General features: G+C 39.4%; 1 protein-coding gene across 2 annotated transcripts in view; it reads left to right on the plus strand.

Annotated features, from left to right (window-relative positions):
- The window catches only part of CCDC191 (coiled-coil domain containing 191), a 79160-nt gene that overhangs the window by 20318 nt on the left and 37523 nt on the right, over positions 1-21319 (plus strand). For both annotated transcript variants that reach the window (XM_014545386.1, XM_014545387.1), the window contains 3 exons: positions 2596-2749; positions 13803-13993; positions 20536-20830. In XM_014545386.1, the coding sequence (XP_014400872.1) occupies positions 2596-2749; positions 13803-13993; positions 20536-20830 (640 nt within the window). The remainder of the gene's footprint in view (positions 1-2595; positions 2750-13802; positions 13994-20535; positions 20831-21319) is intronic.

Below are 21319 nucleotides of genomic sequence, written 5' to 3' on the forward strand. Positions count from 1 at the left end.
TGAAAGAGAAGTTGGGGTGCTTCACTGGGCTGGAAAAAGTTTAGCTAAATCAGAAAGCAGGTCTAATTAAGCAAGTTTATTCTATATCTATAAAAGGCTAAGTTGACTTGTGCATGCACACTACATATAAAGCTCTTGCTGGCGCCAATTGCATGTGTGTCAATTTGGTTGACACTTCTATTATAGAAAAAGGGTGAACAGCGATATTAAAATATTTTTTCTAATTAATTTCCTTTCAATGTTCAGGAATCCATGCACCGGGCCACTAGTATCTAACATAAGAAGAAAAACAAAATAGTTCTCACAGGATGTAGGACTGTAATGAATCTTCATGAAAAAATGAGCTTCAAAAATGAAATAACTGATGTATTTGTTGGGAGAAATAGCATTGATGTATGAGCTGCAAAAGCCTTGGAACAACGTGCCTGAAGTGGCTGAATACTCAAACTGAGAGGCCAGCAAGACTATTAGATAATCCCTCCCACCCCGTCAGCCCACACAGCTTTCCCCCTGTGTTCTTGATTACTCTCATTCTGCGCCATTTGAAACAGCTCGGCAGTGGACTTGCACTTCGCTTTCAAGTGCCAGGCTCAGGCCTCCTCCAGACGCCATTCCTTTTAGAAAGCAGTCACCAGGGTTTCCGTGAGTTCTTGCTGAGGTCAGCCTTGCTTTTCAGATCGCTCTTAAGCCCTGACAAACCTAGGCAGACCTAAAATAAATTGTGAAGCAAGTAACATTTGATGGTAGCAGGAAGCTCTTCTCCAGTGGGCACTCAGCAGATGTTCACTGACCTGTCATTTCTTTTAAAAGTTAAAAAATCATACCCCAGTTACAGTGAGAGAGGAATTGTGCTATACTTCTAGGTGGATAAACTGATTTAAGCATCCCAGAAAGCAATTTGGCAATAAACAACAAGAGCTATAAAAATGTTGCTATCAAGACCTGGGAATTTCCAGTTGTAGGGAAACTGCCCTAAGAAAATGAGCAGAAATCCAGACAAAAGATTTGTGCACAAAGATAATTAAAGTAATATTATTTATGATAACAGGCATTAATAAATAGTGGAGGAATTAATAAACAACGATTCTGCAATGAAATAGCACTGACATGTTAGTGTGTTTTTTCTGGGAGGAATATAGATGGCTTGTATACCTCTCCACTTTTTCACAATGAGCAGATAATACTTTCACAACAGATACTTATTTTTAAAAATCAGATCCATGGCATTAGAACTGTATTTCTTTAAATGCCCACTATGATCTGCCTAAAACCATCTAATACAGTGTCGTTGTGGCATTGGTAAGTTTGGAAAAATTCAGTTAAATTGTATAGTTGGTAGGGTTTTTTAACTTATTTGTAAGCTAACCTAAATCTGCTTCATTGCATAGTTTCAAAGGAGCTTCCCTTAAGAGATAATATTATTAATTACAAAGGGAAAAATAGCAACTTTGTACTGGAGAAGCCACCTTAACCAAGTGATGGTTAACATCACTGGTAATAAGATATAACACTGTGTGCTCCCTTGTATGAGATAGGACAGTGGTCGGCAAAATACCGACTTCTGCGCATGGGCCATGAAGTTTCAATCGCACTGTACGTGCGCTCCCGCACGTGGTATTTTGTGGAAGAGCCACACTCAGGGGGCCAAAGAGCCACATGTGGCTCACGAGCCACAGTTTGCCAACCACTGAGATAGGAGAATTAGTGAGAGAATGTCTGCAGAATACTCGGACATCCCTGTTTCAATTTGAGTTCCCACAAATGTAAAGTGATGTGGAGAAAGGCTAGGTGACTTGCCTGAGTTTTCACAGCTGATTTGTGGCCAAAGTCCATGAATCCTGATTCCTGACTTGGTGTTATGTTTACTACCACATCAGTAGTATATAGACCTTATTCACATACCTATGCAGTTCATTATACTCCAACAAGAAGGCAGTGGCTATGAGCTTACATAAATATAAGAGGGGTGACCTAGATGAGAAAGAATCAATAATTGGGCGAGAAAGAGGATGACCAGAAAGATGAGCAATGAAGTTACTAACAGACTCTTGTGACTTGCCCGAAGGCCTTTTCTTTATTTTTATTAAGTTCTGTATTTTCTCTTTTTAGCTCTTTCAAGATTAATATAAATTCTGTTCTTATTCAATAACACCTGATTCTTTTATTATCTTTCTCCCTAGAAACCTTGTAAGTGCCTTATTGTAAAAATCTCATTCCTTTTTTGTGCCACCCTTATGAGAAGAGAGAGAATTTATGTCTATGTTAGAGAATACCTAGTAGTTGTTAACTCTCAAAGTTTGATCACAATATCACTCAATATTAAACTCAATAAAAATACTTTACTAAAATGTCTATAGAGATGTCTACTTTTCAGAGTACATTATAACAATTTTATTTCATTTTACCTGTATTTTATTTTAAAAAGGAATAAAATAAGGCTCAAAAAAAAAACTACCCTATTATGTAGCTTTAAAGCCAGATCTAAAAATCTGTATCTCCTGATGGAAAATTCAGTATTCATTCCACTATGGTCTGTTGTAATTACTCATTGTTAAGTCTGTTGTTCATGTGTGTATTTTTAAATTGTTATAATAGAGAGAAGAAAAAGCAAGAAGAAAGTTCTCCAAAATATCCAGAAAAAGGCATGTTTCAAGATGTTCATACTCTTCTGGAGGAAGAAAAAATGGCAAAAGAAAGAAAGAAGAAACTGAAAGAGTTCTTAATCCAAACTTATAAGGAAAATCACCAGGTGGGAATTGTAGTGTTTCTTTACTCAGCATTCTGTAGCATAAATGACAAAAGCTCCATCAGAGATGGGATAAAGTAACACTAAGCCCAACTGAGCCGATTTTTTTTTAAGCTAAACATATTTGATGGTGGCTTTTTAGACTGACGGTCAAGAAGTCATAAGAATTCAGATATAAAACAACAAGAGTTTGGTCAGAGTTTTGGCTTTAGGAATAAAGAGGGAAGTGTGGTAGGAGGAAATGTTAAGAATTGGGATTAACATTTTGAGAAAGATTGGCAAAGACTCTTAGATGCTGTGTCCTTCCTGAGACTGACAGAGTGGGTGTGACCTCCTGCAGTAACAGGTCAGATTTCTGAAAGAAAGTAGGAAGCAAATGAGTACTCAGGGGGCCATCTTGAGAAACATAAGGAAACAGTGCCATGATATATTACCCAACCAGTGAGAGATGAATAAGATATGTGTTCCCAATAAGATTAACTTTTAAACTTTATTGGGGAAGTCCACTATACAAGAAGAAATAATAATGTATGTTTTAGATATAAGTGCTAGGTATGAATTTTAGACACATAAAAATTTTACAAATGTAGTGCCCTGCTAAAACAGATTACTCAATTTTAGAAGGACCAGCCAGTGTATGTAAACATGAGATTGTGAATGAATTATCTCCACTTTGTCACAGATTCTGCTTGATTTGAACCTATACTTTATTATTATAGTTTTTATTTTTAAATAATCTTAGACATACAGAATAGTTGCAAAAACGGGTACACAGAGTTCCTGAATACCCTTCACCCAGCTTTCCCCAATATTAATATCTTGCATAAGCATAGTATAATTATCAAAACTAGGAAATTAACATTGGTATGATACCATTAAATACCATTAACTAAATGATAGCTTCTACTAGAGACCCGGTGCACGGATTCATGCACCAGTGGGGTCCCTCGGCCTGGCCTGCAGGGATTGGGCCAAAACCAGCTCTCCAACATCTCCCAAAGGGTCCCGGATTGCGAGAGGGTGCAGGCCATAGCCGAGAGACCCCACCAGTGCACTATCGGGGCCGGGGAGAAACCGCAGGAGGGCTCCAGGGCATGTCCGGCCCATCTCGCCCAGTCCCGATCAGCTGGACCCCAGCAGCAAACCTACCAGTCGGAGCATCTGCCCCCTAGAGGTCAGTGTGTGTCATAGTGACTGGTCGAAGGAATGGTCAGACAATTAGCATATTAGGCTTTTATTATATAGGATTAGAATGTCACCAGTTTTTCTGTTATATCCTTTTTCTGTTCTAGGACTCAGTCCATAATTTCGTGTTGCATTTAGTTGTTATGTCCATAGTCTCCTCCCAGTTCCTATCTTTCCTTATCTTTTATGATCTTGACATTTTTGAAGAGTACTAGTCAGGCATATTGTAGAATGTCTCCCAATTTGGGTTTTCTGATGTTTTCTTCTGCTTAGATTGAGATTATGCATTTTTGGTAAGAATACTACAAGAAGTGAGGTTCTGCCCATTTCAGCACATCATATTGGGGGTACATAACATTAATATGTCTTATTCTGCTGATGTTAACCTTGATCACTTAAGATTGTGTCTGATGGGTTTCCCCACTATAAAGTTACTATTTTCCCTTTGTAACCCATAAATGTCTTAGAGGAAATATTGTGAAATTATGCAACTATCCTGCTTATTCTTAAACTTTCACCTATTAATTTTAGCATCCATTGGTGGATCTTGCCTGTAACAATTATGTAATGTGATATTTGTCTAATGATAATTTTGTATTTCCCTCATTTCTTCTCCATTTATTAATTGAAATTCTTCTAGAAGGAAAACTACCTCTTCTTCCCCAGTTATTTATTTATTCATTTATTCAATAATTTGTATCAGTATAGACTCATGGGTATTTATTTTATTCTGTGGGTTATAACCTAATATTTTTGTTGTTTACTTTCTTACTCAAATTGTTCTAACTTTGGCCATTAGGAAATGTTTCAAGTTGACTCTTTTGCCCTTTCAAAACCCATCTTTTTTGGGTACTTCCTTTCTGTCTATCACCACAAGATGTTTTAGGCTAATCATGTTTTTCCCTGCCCTAACCCTGGAATCAACCACTTCTACATGGAACCTGGTTCCTTTTATTGGAGAATAATATTTAGAAACCAAGATCATGGAACTAGGTATGTTCACTGCTCCTGGAGTGTCATTGTCTCTAGGCCCTCCCCTCTCGGCAGACATAATTGGGAAATATGTGTATGTATACAAACCCACACGTGCACACACATTATATTTATTTCTGTGGCTGTCAGTATGCATATTAAAATCCATGAGTTCACACTGGTGTCTCCAAGTCCAGTGCAATACACAGGGTCATACTATCCTTACCCCTTCCTTATTTGTAACTTATTTCTGTATCTATCTGTGTATCCTATATAATAAAAGGCTAATATGCAAATTGACCAAATGGCGGAATGACCGGTCGCTATGATGCACACTGACCACCAGGGGGTAGATGCTCAATGTAGGAGCTACCCCCTGGTGGTCAGTGCGCTCCCACAGGGGGAGCGCCACTCAGCCAGAAGCCCTGAGCTGGGTTAACGGCTGGCAAGCGCAGCTGCAGTGGCAGGAGCCTCTCCCACCTCCGCAGCGCTGAGGATGTCCTGGAGTGGGCCTAAGCCGTCAGTCGGACATCCCCCAAGGGGATGTCATACTGTGAGAGGGCACAGGCCGGGCTGAGGGACTGCCCCCGAGTGCACAAATTTCATGCACCAGGCCTCTAGTATACAATAAAATAACTTCAACCCTAACCCAGCACCACAGGTTTTAGCATAGCCTTTCCTTCTTGCTTATCTAGAAGTTCTTTATCCGACAGTGAATAACCTGAAGCTTATTATCTAAATATATTTACTTATTTAATCTTAGTATATTATAAAGTAGTTTCAGAATACCTGACCCATGTAACTATGGAAATAAATTTACTGAGTAGAGTATAATATTTATGCCATTATTTTTGTTTTTAGCCTTATTAGCCAAAATATTGTTTTCCAGAGTTACTTAGGTCCTCCTTCCCTTTCAGTGTGACGATTGTTAGTGAACCTCTAATTTAGATTTCCCCAGTGTATATGGGTGTATCTGAGACATGGGGAAAATCTACCACAATGCTTGTTGGGCTTTTACATTGACTTGGCTGGAGATAGGATGGTCCTCAGGTAAATGCCATTGGAGTAGCAGGCCCTCTGGGCTCATTCTCTTGGTCCCAGCCCACATTCCTAGCCTATTCCAAAGGAGCCTGGAGCTGCCCTTGGGTAATGAAACTTGGATACTCAGCAGCCTAAATATGGCCACAGAATAAAAAGGGGAAAGATGCCTAGCTGCCTTGCAGTGAGCGGCTAAATAACAGGAAGCTCCTGTCAGCACCCTCAGAATGGGTCACTGGCACAAACCCAGCAGCTGTCTCTGTAGAGTATTTGCAAGAAGACTTTAAAGAATATGTTTTAAAGAGTTGCTCTAGTTTGGGTTCCATTAATGCCTGTACTTTTTGTGCTTTGGCTCTGGATTGTATTTGCTCCCCAAACAAACTCCTTTTTTTAAAGATTTTATTTTTTATATGTTTTTTAAATTGATTTCAGAAAGAGGAAAGGAGAGGGAGAGAGAGACTTTTTTTTAAGATTTTATTTTTTTATATGTTTTTTAAATTGATTTCAGAAAAAGGAAAGGAGAGGGAGAGAGAGAGATAGAACATCAATAATGAGAGTGAATCATTGATCAGCTTCCTCCTGAATGCCCCCTTCTGGGGATTGAGCCCACAACCCAGGTATGTACCCTGACCAGGAATGGAGCCGTGATCCCGCAGTTCATAAGTCGACACTCAACTACTGAGCCACACCGGCCAGGCAACACCCCAAACAATCTCTTAACATCACATTTGGAGCATGTTATTTAATAGGAGACTTTCTGAGAGAAACAGAGCAGGCTCTCATTAAAACACAAGTTCAGGTGCAGCACTATTCATGCACCTTTCCCACACATTTCCATTTCTAAGCCTCATTGTTTTATGAAAAAAATCTATAGATTTTTTTATAGAAATTTTTACTTCTAGCCTATCCTATTTTTTCTTTGATCTTACAGTGAAATCTCTTGGGGAGATTCAGCAATCCACATGTCATTGCTAATTAGCAGAAACAACACGAGGGATTATGAAGTTCTTACACCATTTGGAAAACAGCCTTCTTAATTTTGCACCCTATTCTGAAATACATTTCATGTTTTCTTAATAAGATAAGAAATTCTACAATCTTTCCTACTTGTGAAAGTTGAAGAGAACAATGAAAGATGGGTTGACACTAACCTAAATCTTTATTCTATGGGGAACCAAAATTGCTTTTTGGTTGGGTTTTTCTGTTAGAGAGTCATTGTTAATGTTATGTTTGTGGCATTGTGCCTTCCAGAAGGTCACCCCAAACTAAACCAAGGAAGCATGGGTATGTATGGAAAAAAAGCCTGGATTTTTTTTCTGACAAGGTGATGAGAACTGTAGTTAAGTACCTCGTTTATAGCATGATTTCTTCCCAAAGATCCTAGTTTTATCAGGACTGCCTACACACTACTGAAGCAAAACAATTTCTGAACTGAAACATAGCAACCATCCTCTCAGCAATGTTGTCTGTTTGGAAAAGGAAATGAAGGAAAAGTCTCTTTGGAAGTAAAACTACCGAAAAGAGAAATGTCAGGCACACATGAAGAATACTGGGAGTTGTGTAAATCTATCCTCTAAGTTTATTGCCAAGGACCATGTGTGGTATACATATAGCCAACTCTCTGGACAACTTCCAAGTAAAATTCTAAGATTGGTAAGGAGGTTGTTTGTTTTGTTATTATATTCTTCCTTACCCTCATCCAACAAATAACCCAGGTTTCTTATTCTCTCAGAAGGGACAGTGAGGGCCAATTTACACATTGCACCGGTGTTTTGTTTTTCAAACATGAAGACTTTTTTGATCCCACAGATTCCATTCATGTATATATGATTTTTTTTTCTTTTAAAAAAACTAATTAAATTCTGCTTTGAAATTTTAAGAAAAGAACCTTTGGCACAAATAAAGTTCATCCTCTAAATTTTTACAGAGTAGAATATCCCTTTCCCTAAACACTAGACATTTCAGGTGAATATATTTATAAGGATCTTGAGACCAATATGGGTGAGGAACGAATGACATCATATCATTGTCTTATTGTTGGACTACTGTAGAGGTGAATTGAGCATTTGTCTAATATATTCTGAGGTAAGCTCTACTTTTGGAAGTGTGTGTGTGTGTGTGTGTGTGTGTGTGTGTGTGTGTGTGTGTCTGGGTGTAGGGGGGGTGGGCAGGGAGTGGGGATTCATAGAGGGGGGAAGAAGGTCTAGAAGGGGAAGAAAGGAAAGGAAAGAGAAGGTGATGAGGAGCAGTAAGTCTTCCTTCCCTCTTAAAAATATGGTCCAGGCCATGTTGGGAAAGGAGCCTTATCTGAATGGCTGGTGATAGCTGTGTTACGGTCATTCTTCTTTAAAAGATCCCAGAGAGTCTTACTGGCTACGAACCTGAATGGCTGGTGATAGCTGTGTTACGGTCATTCTTTAAAAGATCCCAGAGAGTCTTACTGGCTACGAATTTACTGTATGGCAAGACTAAGCAATTGCTCTCTGAATTCTACTAGAGTGAAGCAGAATTAGCTCATTACAGCAGTATTATTGATTGAAACTTCTTAACAAAATTAAGAAGAATTTACAAAATGCCCTTATGTTAGCAATGCATATCGATGCTTTTATGGGTGAAATGATATAATGTCTGATGTCTTGGATTTATTTTTAAATACTCAAAAAAAAAAAAGTAGGGAGAGGAGAGATGAGACAAGATTAGCTCAGTGTTGATAATTCTTTTTTTTTTTTTATTAAATATATTGGGGGGACATTGGTTAATAGGATGATAATTCTTGAAGCTGAGTGAGGGGTTTAATTCTTCTGTTCTGTTTTTGGATGTGTTTGTTAAATTTTTATAATTAGCATTTTTTAAGTTTAAAAAAGAAAGGAAATAAAAAATACAGATGTAAAAATCAGCATCACATCCTCCAGCATATAACAAGGATGTAGCTTTTTGTCCATAGCCAATAGACAAAGGTAGCATTTCACACAGCAACCGTTGTCAAGTTTAGGCCTCCAGATTTTTGCGTGGAACTCAACAGCATGTCAAGTCTTGGCACTGAGTATTTTCCCTAATGTGTTTAGTTATAGGAGCATATGTATATGGCTGAGGGTAGGAGACACAATGATTTCCTCTATTTTCTTTTGAAAATTACAAAAATCAGGAGTAGGGTGCTTCGCAAGGTACCACTTTTCAGTGCTGCTCCTTCCTGGGGCATTTATTTTGCCAATATCCTCCTCTCTCCAACCCCAGACACTTCATATGGTCTGTGGCGTCTTTCACCCAGCTACAGTAATCCACAAAAGGAAAAAAGAAGTTGTGGATCGCTTCCTTGTATAGCGATAGAGTGTCTGTTCCTTTCGGCCTGGGAGCAGCAAGGAGTCAGGGCCCAGGGGAGAGGATAGCTTGGTTCCTAACACCCCAGTCTTGGCCAACTCCCCTAGACCACTAGCTGCACCGCAGTTAGTTCCATTAAGTAGAAATAAATTGTAAACTTGTTGACATTTTTGTCCTCTTTACAATTCATTGTTTAGTTTTCCATAGCAGAGAATTCTGATGCAATTATCACTGAGCTTTCTGACACAAGGGAAGTAGCTGAGGAATTTTGATGAGTTACCCACTTCATTAATCAGAACAAGCATCTCTAGTGACAGGGTTAAAATTACAATGAAGATTAGATAGCAAATTGCTGTTCCACCCAATGTCAATCACTCCCAGTGACAGTGGTGTGATTACACTTCAGGGAAGAGCCTTCTTGCCAACACAAGGAGGGCAACTTGAGTGCAGGTAATAAATTTGGCAGGGCGAACTATCATTTCTTCTCTTGAGCAGAATCCTTAATGACTAAATGATGTCTTATAGCGGACTTGGAGAGAAGAAAAGCATTTCACTTAAAAAGTTTCTAAATTTCATTTTGTATTTTATTTTCGAAATTATTATAGATATGTACTTGGGAACAGTCTTTCCCACAGTGATTTCCAGTATTTTATTGACCTGTATGAGGCCTTATTTATCACCACAACTATGTAAAGAGATGTGGAAGTTAGTAAAAGAATGCATTACTATGCAGGGGTAGGCAAAAGTAGTTTTAAAGTTGTGAGTATGTGAAACATGGAGTTTATTCTTGCATTATTATTTATTTGTTAATTGTTATATTATTTATTATTATTATTAACCTGCTTTTGCCCATCCCTGTATTTGAAAATCTATCAGAAATAAAAACATGGTGCAGAGAAAACTGAAGCTAGTAAGAATGGAGAGAGGTCAGACTGGTTGTCCAGCTAGTTAAAACATTAAGTTCTGTCTTCAACAGAGTATATATCTCTTCCAACCCAATTGTGGTTTTAAATACTAGTTCTGTTTCAAAGAGCTAAGAGATAAAGCACTATTATAGTTCTGGAGTGTAGGACCAAAGAGGAGAAACTGACCTGGGAGAGCAGGAACTTATAATAGAAAGGATGTAGATCATGACATGGACGTGTGCCGCTTCTCGTCCCTTCTGAATCAGAGTGCTTGCATCTCCCAGAGGAGACAGAGAGTATTTTCCTTTCCCAAATGTTTTTCTTTATGCAATTTGTGGGGCTCCTGTTTGCCTGAATAATGTTTGCTGTGAGTCAAGAAGAACCAATTAGCTATTCTTCATTCATACTTTTTTTTTATTAAAATTTTAATGGGATTGCATTTTTTAGTAGGCAGGATAAAAACTAATAGCAAGCTGCCCGGCTGGTGTTGCTCAATGGTTGAGCATCCTATGAACCAGGAAGTCATAGTTTGATTCCCAGTCCGGGCACATGCCCGGGTTGTGGGCTCAATCCCCAGTAGGGGGCGTGCAGCCAATCAACAATTCTCTCTCCTCGTTGATGTTTCTATCTCTCTCTCCCTCTCCCTTCCTCTCTGAAATCAATAAAAAAACAATAGCAACCCGATGTTAAGAAAGCTGCCATTTGACACAACATGGATGGGTCTTGAGAATATCAGGCAAAGTGAAATAAGTTAGACAGAAAAAGTTAGGAACCATATGATTTCACTCATATGTGGAATATAAAACTGAAAGCAACAAATGAACAAACAAGATAATCAAACAAAAACTCAAAGACGCAGATGACAGTGTGGTGGTTACCAGAGGAAAAGTACATGGGTGGGGGATAGTAAAGAATAAAGGGGGTCAAATATATGGTGATTTGACTTTGGTTGGTAGGCACCCAGTGCAATATACAGATGTTGTATCATTGAATTGTACACTTGAAACCTATATAATCTTACTAACCAATGTTACTCAATAAGAAAGGGAGGGGCAACATTAGCCCTCGGGACAAAAAAGAAGTCTGTCACTTTCCTGCTATTAACTTCTGTGTAGTGAAACGGAATTATAGACCTTTAAAACTGATCATTTTGCTATCTAAATCTACACTTAAGTATTTTAAAAGAAATAGATTGACTGTAGAATTCATTCTTTTAAATTCAGATATGTTCTAGCCCTAACCGGTTTGTCTCAGTGGATAGAGCGCTGGCCTGCAGACTCAAGGGTCCCAGGTTCGATTCCAGTCAAGGGCATGTACCTTGGGTGTGGGCACATCCCCAGTGGGGAGTGTGCAGGAGGCAGCTGATCGATGTTTCTAACTCTCTATCCCTCTCCCTTCCTCTCTGTAAAAAAATCAATAAAATATATATTTTTTAAAATTCAGATGTTCTAGCAGTGCTTTTCTGACCCTAGTAAGTTATATATCAAGTTCTTTCTCTTTCAGCATTAAAAAAAAAAAAAGCAAAGAACATGCCTTCCTTGTGAGGAGAGACTTTTTGTCTAAGAGAGTAAGGTCGTCAGGATGCCAGAGTGTTTCCATGTTAGCCGTAGGTGTACCACTAACTCTTTACTTTGTGAATTTAGTCATTAGCCCTTCTCTACTTGAAGTTCAGCTTGGTAAGGTAAAGTATAATGATATCTGCAGTCTCCATTTTGTAATGATGTTCTACGAATTAATAAAATAGGACATGTAGGGTGCTTTGAACTTAGAGAGAAAAGGAATGTAGAAATCTAAGAAGGAAACTATTAGTAAATAGTGTTATTGTCAAAGTGGATTATGTTTGTGCTGTTTCATCATTAGACATATTCTAGGAGATAAAAGTCAAGTCATTCAAGAGGAATTTCTTAAATGAATCTCATAAGTAAAGGATATTTTCTTTTGACTATGGCACACAAGGGAACATTTTTTCATGATGTATTTTGTGGGATAAACAGATGTAATGCAAAAAGCATAACCCCTCCACCTGGCAGCTGTTTTTCTTCCTTGTTATGACTTAAGGATATTTTATATTCAGCAAATCTCCCTTCTGCTGTTTCTCTCTTCTTCCACCTTCTCTCCCTCCTTCTACCGAATCTGAGATAAAGGTTCAGAAAATGTGCCCTCGTTTGACATAATAGAAGGGGAACAAGGGTTTATTAAAGTTTTCCCTGGTTTCTCCTGATGGGAAATAAAGATTTTGTATTTTGTCTAAATGGGAATATGACTGGTTTTCTATGTAGAAAATATTTCTGGCCAAGTGGATACTCCCTATGTTATCAATCTTTTAATTTATTCTCTCTCCCTATGACACCTCAAAATCTATATCTTAAGCAACTTTGTTCAGAGTTTCCAAATTCAAACACAGTGGTGTGCTTACTAAATGTTGAAATAATGAAAGATAAGTATTTTTATAAAGAAAGAAGCAGTAAATCGGGTTGACCCTGGGAGGGCTACCAAGTTCTCGCTGCTGGACATCAGGCATCCCTCAAACCTCCCACAGAGGCACCTCCTATGAGGTTGCTTTCCATTTAGTGCTCCCCATACTTGGTAACGCTCCCAGACTTGCCATTCCCATTTATGGAGCCGGGGTCTTTCCTTCCAGAGGCTCCCAGTCTAGTGCAAACCAGTGAACAGGTGATCGTAATGCAGTGTGTTGAGTGTCTTGACTGAAGAAAGCATAGATTGCTCTGGAAGGGCACTGACATTTGGGGAGAGTGGTGGGTAATAGGAGGGCTCCCTACGGGAGGTGACTCCTGAAGTATTCAGATAAGGAGAGGAGAGAAGGGGAGGGAGAAATTAGGATGACCATAGATAGAAAACTGTGAAACAGTATGGTTAGTGTAAGGCCAAGAGATGAAAGTAATTTGATGTACCAGGAACATGAAGTTTGCTGTGAAAGTAGAAGATAGAGACAAGGACTAGATCTCAGAGATTTTTCTTAGACAAGGGCCATGAGCACTTCTCTAGGGCATCCTTAGGGTCAGCAGACCTTGTCTGATTATTGTCACATGCGTACTGTGGGAGATTGCAGGCAGCCTGAGTGTCTAGTCTCTCTAGGCCTGCTCCACCAAGGCCCTAACATAGTTAGGGGTCACCCAGCTCAAGCTACTGTTTTTAGTTGTCTTGTTCCCAGGGACCAGAGAACCCACTCCATCCTTATGGGACCTCCCATGTTCATTCATGCAGGACATCAGCAGAATTAGTAACAGGGGTGAATTAAATGGTTGGTATTGTAAATTCCAAGATAGCCTGGCACAGGATATCCTGTTGGAAGCAGGTCTTTCAAGCCTCTCAAACAAACCCTTTGTCTTAGACCTTAAATGTGACTGTTACTCCAGCTCCCCATAGAACTGGTGCCTTACAAGGAGGATGAAGTTTTAGTTTAAGTCATGAGGCTGAGAGTGCCTCAGTTGCATGACTTGAATATTTCTTGTCATTATTAGCCATAAAGTAATTGTGTCTGATCTGTTCCCCTTCTATTAACACAACAGTTGCTAATTTTGTTAGAAAAAGTGTGAGGCAGAAATCTGAGGAGAGGGCTCTATTTTAGAAACACTAGTGCTGATCAGTGGTGATTTTACAAATGTTTCCAATTGTAGTGTCAAAAGCGCTATTTCTCTGCCTGGCACAAGCTGATTCTTGACCACAGGATTAAGCTGGGGAAAGCTGGGACTCTGTCCGACTGGAAGTTTCAACTGAAGGTCCTGAAGGCCTGGAGAGACTACACGAGATCTCAGAGGCTGGAGCGGGAGACACAAGCCATGGAGCGTAAGCTCAGGGAAGAAAACAGGTACCATTATTTACGATGAAAGCCCTTCTAGTGCATTTATCTAGGACAACTTTCCTCTTGATGAATCCAGAAATGAATTCTCAAACTCTGTTCACTGGAATCATCTCACCTGCTTATAAAATGTGCTAACAATTGTTTTCCGTTGCATCCCAAACTAGAAAAATTTAACTGAAAAGTATAAGCAGAAAAATCTATAATAATAAAAGTGTAATATGCTAATTAGACCGGACAGGCAAACGACCTTCCGGACATCATTTAGGATGTCCTTCTGGACGAAGCCATGGTGGCGGGGGCCGAGGCAGAGGCGGTTAGGGGTGATCAGGCAGACAGGCAGGTGAGCGGTTAGGAGCCAGCGGTCCCGGATTGCAAGAGGGTGCAGGCCAGCCTGAGGGACACCCCCATGCACGAATTTCGTGCACCAGGCCTCTAGTTACTTAGTAAAAATATACTAATGTGCATGCTTTTTTTTTTTTTAAAAGGAAGCAGGTATCATGCTTTTTCCCTTGTCCTCAGATGTAGTAGCATTTCACTTGGACTATTTTACAATTCAAAAGACAGAGTTTGGTTTATATGCCAGTAATTCACATTGGTAGAAATCACTATCTGCACATAGAATATTAATTAGGGACACTGAGAACATCCATCTGGGAGGACAGACCTGCCAAGAGTGATGCCTCCCATTCCCCCATCTTTTGTTCTTCATCTTGTGTAGAGGTTTTGACACCTTTTTATCAACTTCCTCTTATTCTTGTGAATGACAAAATTTGTCTTCAAGTAAAACTTTCTTTGCTCCATCTTCTTAAATACATTCTGTTCTTTTCATTTCCAACTTTAACTTTCCATTCTTGAACCAAAATCACATATGTAGAAGGAACAATTTGTTGATTTGGGAGAGGGCAGTTCATGTTTTTATATTTGCTCACTTCTCTACCAACAACCCTGTTATTCATTCAGGGTGAGAAACTAAAGGGATGGTATATGAAAGCATTGGGCATTGTTATGCAGAAGGGAAGGACACCCCTTGGAGTTGTACAACCATGTGACAGCATTAGGCCCTGGGAAGGATCTGTAGGAGACTGATGCATGGCTCCTTGTCCTCAAAGAACTCACAATTTTGTGGGGAAAACAAGATCTAGAAACAGTAGAGCTATTGAATAGCATTATAAACTGTGTAAAGCATCCCCTCTGATAAGACCTTAGCAGCGGGAAGTGTCACTGTAACTAAGGAGACTCCTACAGAGTGCCAGGAAACGTTTTATCAAGAAGATGGGTCATGAGCTGGGCTCTGCACAGTAAGTAGGATGCTCCTAAGTGGAAATGGGGAGACGAGGTGATGGCATGGAGTGTAGCCATTCATATTGGCTGGAGATCATCAAGCATGTGGTTGTAAAGATCATCAACTTGCAAAAGGCCTTGAATGCCAGGACAAGGAGTTTAAGTATTTTTTTTTTTTTTTGTAAATAGAGGCAAATTCTTGAAGGTTTTTAAGCAAGAGGGGGGCCTAGTCAATTTTACTTTCCACAGTATGCTATAGAAAATTTTCATTAAAAAAGTCAACATAGAGAACTCTTTCATAATTCATTTCTAAATTCTCAGGACCTAGTGATTGATATAAGGGATTAAGTCTAACTGAAATAGGAATAGCTGGAAATGGATTTGTTGGATAAAGAAAGGAAACTGGATGTGTTATAAAAGGGAAGCAACATGAGTAAGGGCATAAAGGAGTAGAAACTGAGATGTTAAAGTTAAAAGTGGCTTGTGAAGTTTATATGCCAGAAGACACCTGTAAAAAAAAAATATCAAGAACTTGAGATTCCACTGCAATTAAACTGTTTAAATATAAAAACACTAAATGGGGATTTCATAATGTGCCAATTTTTATTAAGATCTCAGAACTTTTTGTCTCATATCTGTGAATTATTTTCAGATGTCTCTTTTTAAATGTTCAGAATGGGTACTACTTTTTTGTTTTAATTCTATATGTTACAAAGCCATTACACACCTACTCATACTCACACACTTGCGTAGACACACATACACAAACATTCCATTAAACACATTCATAAGATGCTACCTTTTTAAAAAAAATGGAAGAGAGAAAATATTTAACTTATAAAAATTTTTTACTACAAAACTTTAGAGCAAAAATATCGTAGAGCAGGAACAACAATTACAAAAAAAAAAATATATCGTAGAGCAGGAAGGCACCTGAACACCTGTCTAATCCAGCCCCTCATTTTACAGATGGTAAAAGTAAGGCCCAGAGAGGGTAAATAATTCTCTGAAGGTCATGAAGTTAAGAGTAGCTTCTCAGGACTAGATCCTGGTCTTTTTGATTCAGAGTCAGATGCTTTTTTCTATACCACACAGCTCCAAGTTAAGAAGCTTCCAGGTGATCCTTCCCTACGACAACCATGTTTTTTTCAACTATACTGTAATTCACTTAAGGTGGTTGCAGATGAAAAATAAGAGAAGTAATTAACAAATGACAAGTCATGCTGAAATATGTGAGAAGAAAGGATCTATTAGATACACACTGTACTTTGTACTGCTTTCCTAAAAATCCCTGGCTCTGTGCATCTTGTTTTTTGTTCTAGAAATTGGTTTAGGATATTAAGGTGGGTGATTTTGCTCAAAGAAGGTTGGGATATTAAAGGTGGAGTAAAAAACTCAAAGGTAGCTGCTGCGAGCAGAAACCAAGAAATGTCAGTGGGATCGAGGGTGTCAGGTAGTCCCCACTTTCAGTCATTTGTGGAGTACCTCTGTTAACATGTTATATTGCCCTTCCCTCCATGCACTCCCGGGTATCCAGAAACTGAATGGCATCTGAAGCTGATAAACCTCCTGATATGTCTGTCAGAGAGACAGGAGGACAGACTTGCATTGTCTGGCTCATGTTAAAGCTCCATAACAGAACTGTATTGTCTTCCACGTTTTCCCTGGGGATTACCTGGTGCATTATTGAAAACATTAGCTTTTTCCATTCCTATTCCTGCTGAAGCTGCTCATCCCAAATGCAGCTGTTAGTGGCACTGCTGTTTTTATGTTCTGCATCAGATCTCAGCACACAAGCAGATCACTAGTATGTGGTTACTTATTTGTCATTTCTCATTTCCTTCTTTTTCTTTAATTTGTTTATATTTTTCTCATCACCATTTATCTCCCCTATATCTTCCTCCACCTCCACCTACCTCCTGCCCCGCCCCCCATGGAATCACCACACCGGTATCTGTGTTCATGAGCTCATTCCTTTTTTCCTCGTTTCCTTTTTAAAAATTCAAGACATTCTTTCGATACCTAGAAATATCCTAAGATAGTGTTATTACCTTACATGAGAATTTGTTCTATATAGGACAGGCAGTATAGGGCTTTTTTTAAAGGGTGACATCACTTAGAGGAGGAATCTGAAGCTTAGAAACTTTCAGTCACTTGCCCAGTGTTCTGACTTCCTGGTTCTATAATATGCACCAACCACTAGGTATCATTTGAGTTGTTGGTTCTAAGCATCATGGTTCAGATTTAAATTCCTCTTTAAACCTTTTATATTTTATATTCTTAGGTCTTTAGAGATGGCCTTTATCTGCATGCAGTTATATAATTGTGATGCTCAGTTTATATGCTCTTGCCACAAATTCCCTGATTTCATCTTGGCAGCATACTGGGACAGGATGTTTTCCATAGGGGAACTCTGTCTTTCATTCAGTGATTATCTGTAGCCTGTGTCTGAAACGATTTCTTTAGCTTAACATTCCTAAGCAAATCACATCTGGTTGAGCTTTTAAGTGATTTTTCACTTTCAGAAATATGTATGTTTTCTGTGTCATCTTTTTAAAAGTACAGAAATTGGCTTGTCTGGAATATTGTCACTGCTGAAGCGAACTGCAAGGGCACAGGAGTAGACCCAGCCTTGTCTCTGGACCCCTGGCTGCTGTGTTTCCACCTTTCCACCTCGACCCACAAACACAGATATCTTAAATAGATCTTCACTCCGCCTGCAAAACCATTATAGAGTAGGCTCTAAGCACTATAGTGAACATGCATTTTTGGTACCTATTTTCTTATTGTTTGAGTTTTTGTTATACTTCAAATATATTCTTCTTTTTGCCTTTTGATAGTGTCCAAATAATCTTTTCCCTGACACTCAAAATCTCAGTTTTGTTTTGGCTTGTTTATGCTGTAAAAACATGAAATTAACACTTCAGGTAAATTTCACACTCCTCCTTTCTGAGCGGATTGTTGTAAATCAAATTTCACATTAATCAGAGCAATGTACATTCTCCTGTGAAAATTGACGATTTTCACTTAATTATGTAAAGTTCTGTAGGGTTTTTGGAGCTTTGTTTTTCTTTGTGTGTTTTTTTTTAATATATTTTTATTGATTTCAGAGAGAAAGGGAGAGGGAGAAAGAGATAGAAACATCAATGAGGAGAGAGAATCATGATCAGCTGCCTCCTGCACGCCCCACACTGGGGAATGAGCCAGCAACCTCGGCATGTGCCCTGACCCGGAATTGAACCATGACCTCCTGGTTCATAGGTCGATGCTCCACCACTATGTCTCATGGGCCAGGTTGGAGCTTTGTTCTTACCTGTGTTGCTATCTTATTTATTATTCTTATGTCCTCTAAAATTTTTATTTCAAGGTTATTTCGTCTCATATTAGATACTTTATTTCCATCATAGTATAATAAAATACAAATACTTATTACCACCTATATTGTACTTTCATTACAAAATCTATCAATCACTAAGTATTTATTGAATACCAATTCAATTATTTAATTCATTAGAAAGAAGCAATTAAATATAATGAAAAATGCTCTTTGCAGAGTTGCTATTAGTGTTTATCCTGCAATGCATCATTTCGATCAACTTTACTCTCATTAATTTGTTGTTTCATTCAACTCCTCTGACATAGGCTAAAGTCTGTGACTCTAAAGTAGTCTTTTTCGAACTAAGGGCTTTAACTCTTTAGTGGGTCCTGAAATCAAGCTCGAGATGAGCTATGTTTTTTTAAAAGAAATAGAACATATTAGAACAGAAATATCTGAGTGCGTCTCTGATAATAGGGTAAATATTGTTTGGTGAAACTTTTGTTTCAGTTATGTATAGTTTTGTTTCATACATGCACACATAAACTTGCATATTGAATCACAGTGTAACATTTTTTTCTTACTGTACGTGGTGGTCAAAAAGATTTCAAAGTCACTTAAGTATTTAAGAACCACAGAAAGGTTCTCCTGACACGTTGACTTAAGAACTTTATGATTTTTTTGTTATGACCCTCGAAAGTCCATGAGGAGAGTTAAACATTATGTTTATTTAACAGAAATGGATATGCATACAGTGTTATAGAGAACTTATTTGATTCCCCTTTACAAGATAAAATCAAGTAGGTAGCTATACAATATTAGGTTTTAAACTTCGAAGCTGACCCCTGATGCGACTAAGTTCCAAGCTCTATGCCTCACTTCTTCGGGGACAGTAAGCATCCACTTACAGATGGAGCTCAGAAAACCCAGGCTTGAATTCTCAACAGCCGCTCCAAGGTGTCTCCTAATGGAGAGTCCCTTTGGGGAGGGCATGTAGCTGGTACTTCCTACCTCCACTCAGTCAGTTCCCCTAATGTTCATGAAGTTTCCAGGAGCTCTTCCTTAGGAAGAGAATGAACCTGAATCCCTACTAGCCTGGGAAGGAGCTCCATGAGAGCAGTGCCTGTCTTTGCCTTTCACACGTGTCTAGTGTTTAGCAATTATCTTCACAGGACGGTCCTTCAATCATTTAGTTAAAGCAGGGGTCCTCAAACTACGGCTCGCGGGCCACATGCGGCCCCCCGAAAACATTTATCCAGCCCGCCAGGGGTTTTTGCCACCGCTGCCTGTCCTGCTTAGCAGCCGACGTCCCGGGCCCACACTGCGCATGTGTGGAATGTCTGAGGGACAGTGAACTGGCCCCCTGTTTAAAAAGTTTGAGGACCTCTGAGTTAAAGGGTCTGTAAGTGAGTCCTTCTTTTCAGATAATCATTCCCTGGCCAAGAAAGTCCTCCCTTCCCAGATCTACCTTCTTAGTTTCATGTTGACACTTATAAGTCTTATACTTAATTGTTGACAATTCACTAAAGTTTTGTTCCTTTCCCTTCCTCCCAAATTTCTGTCTTCCTTAGGTTTCCCAGATAGCTGGATATCTCCCTCATCTTTTAAAAAGTACTTACTTATATACCTATTATTTTTGCTCCTTCCCTTCCAAAAGCTCTCAGAAGCTATTTTATGGTAATCAAAAAATGTAATGTGTCTTTGTGACATGATAGAACAGAATAGTCACTCTTTCTTCTGAGGTAATGTCTTGAAGTGCCAATGCCTCCCATGAGCAGACCCTTTACACCAGGGAATTTTATAAACCAGTTCCTTTTAGCTTAAATGGAAGGATTAGGTAGAGCTAAGTGGAGCATTTCTGGGACTCCTCTGAACTTGTGTTTCATTTATATCACCAAGTAACAAGCTGTAAATGGCTTATCTTTTTTAATGGAAGTGCTTTGTTGCTTAGAAAACAACAACTGGCCGCTGAGTATAACAGGAAGCACGTTCTCCAGCACCACTTTACAGAATGGCAGCATTGGCATCACCGGAAGCAAGTTCTCCGCCACCACTTTACAGAATGGCAGCATTGGCATCGTGCAGAGATCCTAAAGAGAGAGCTGGCTCTAACAAAGGAGGAAACAAGGAAGAAAATGGGTGAGCTGTTGAAGGCAGCATCACTAGGAAAACTCAATGCAGCTGGGTCAGTAGGCACCAGTCTGCTCAAGAAGGCAACAGCCACGGTGGAGCCACCTACAGGAGAGGTACTTTGCTTTTCTTTTGCTTAGTCTTCCTGCTTACTAATCACTTGCATTTGATCTTTGCACTTGGGTAGCTTGGGCTATGTTAGCCATTGTCAGGTTGCCTTGCCTAGGCTATCTAAAAGATGAGCTGCTGTAATGCACAAAGGTTAACTTTCAATCAGTGTTCATTTTTTTGAACTGCATCCTCTTTTTATAATCACACTAGAGGCCCGGTGCATGAAATTCCTGCACAGCAGGGAGCAGGGGGAGGAGTCCCTCAGCCCGGCCTGCATCCTCTCCAATCTCGGACCCCTAGAACATCCCTCTTGCAATCCAGGACCGCTGGCTCCTAACCGCTCACCTGCCTGCCTGCCTGATCACCCCTAACCACTCTGCCTGCCAGCCTGATCACCCCTAACCATTCTGCCTACATGCCTGATCGCCCCTAACCGCCTTTGCCTGCCTGCCTGATCGCCCCTAACCACTCTCCCCTGCTGGCCTGATAGCCCC

Source organism: Myotis brandtii, unplaced genomic scaffold, assembly GCF_000412655.1.
Source record: "Myotis brandtii unplaced genomic scaffold, ASM41265v1 scaffold406, whole genome shotgun sequence".
NCBI classification, from domain to species: domain Eukaryota; kingdom Metazoa; phylum Chordata; class Mammalia; order Chiroptera; family Vespertilionidae; genus Myotis; species Myotis brandtii.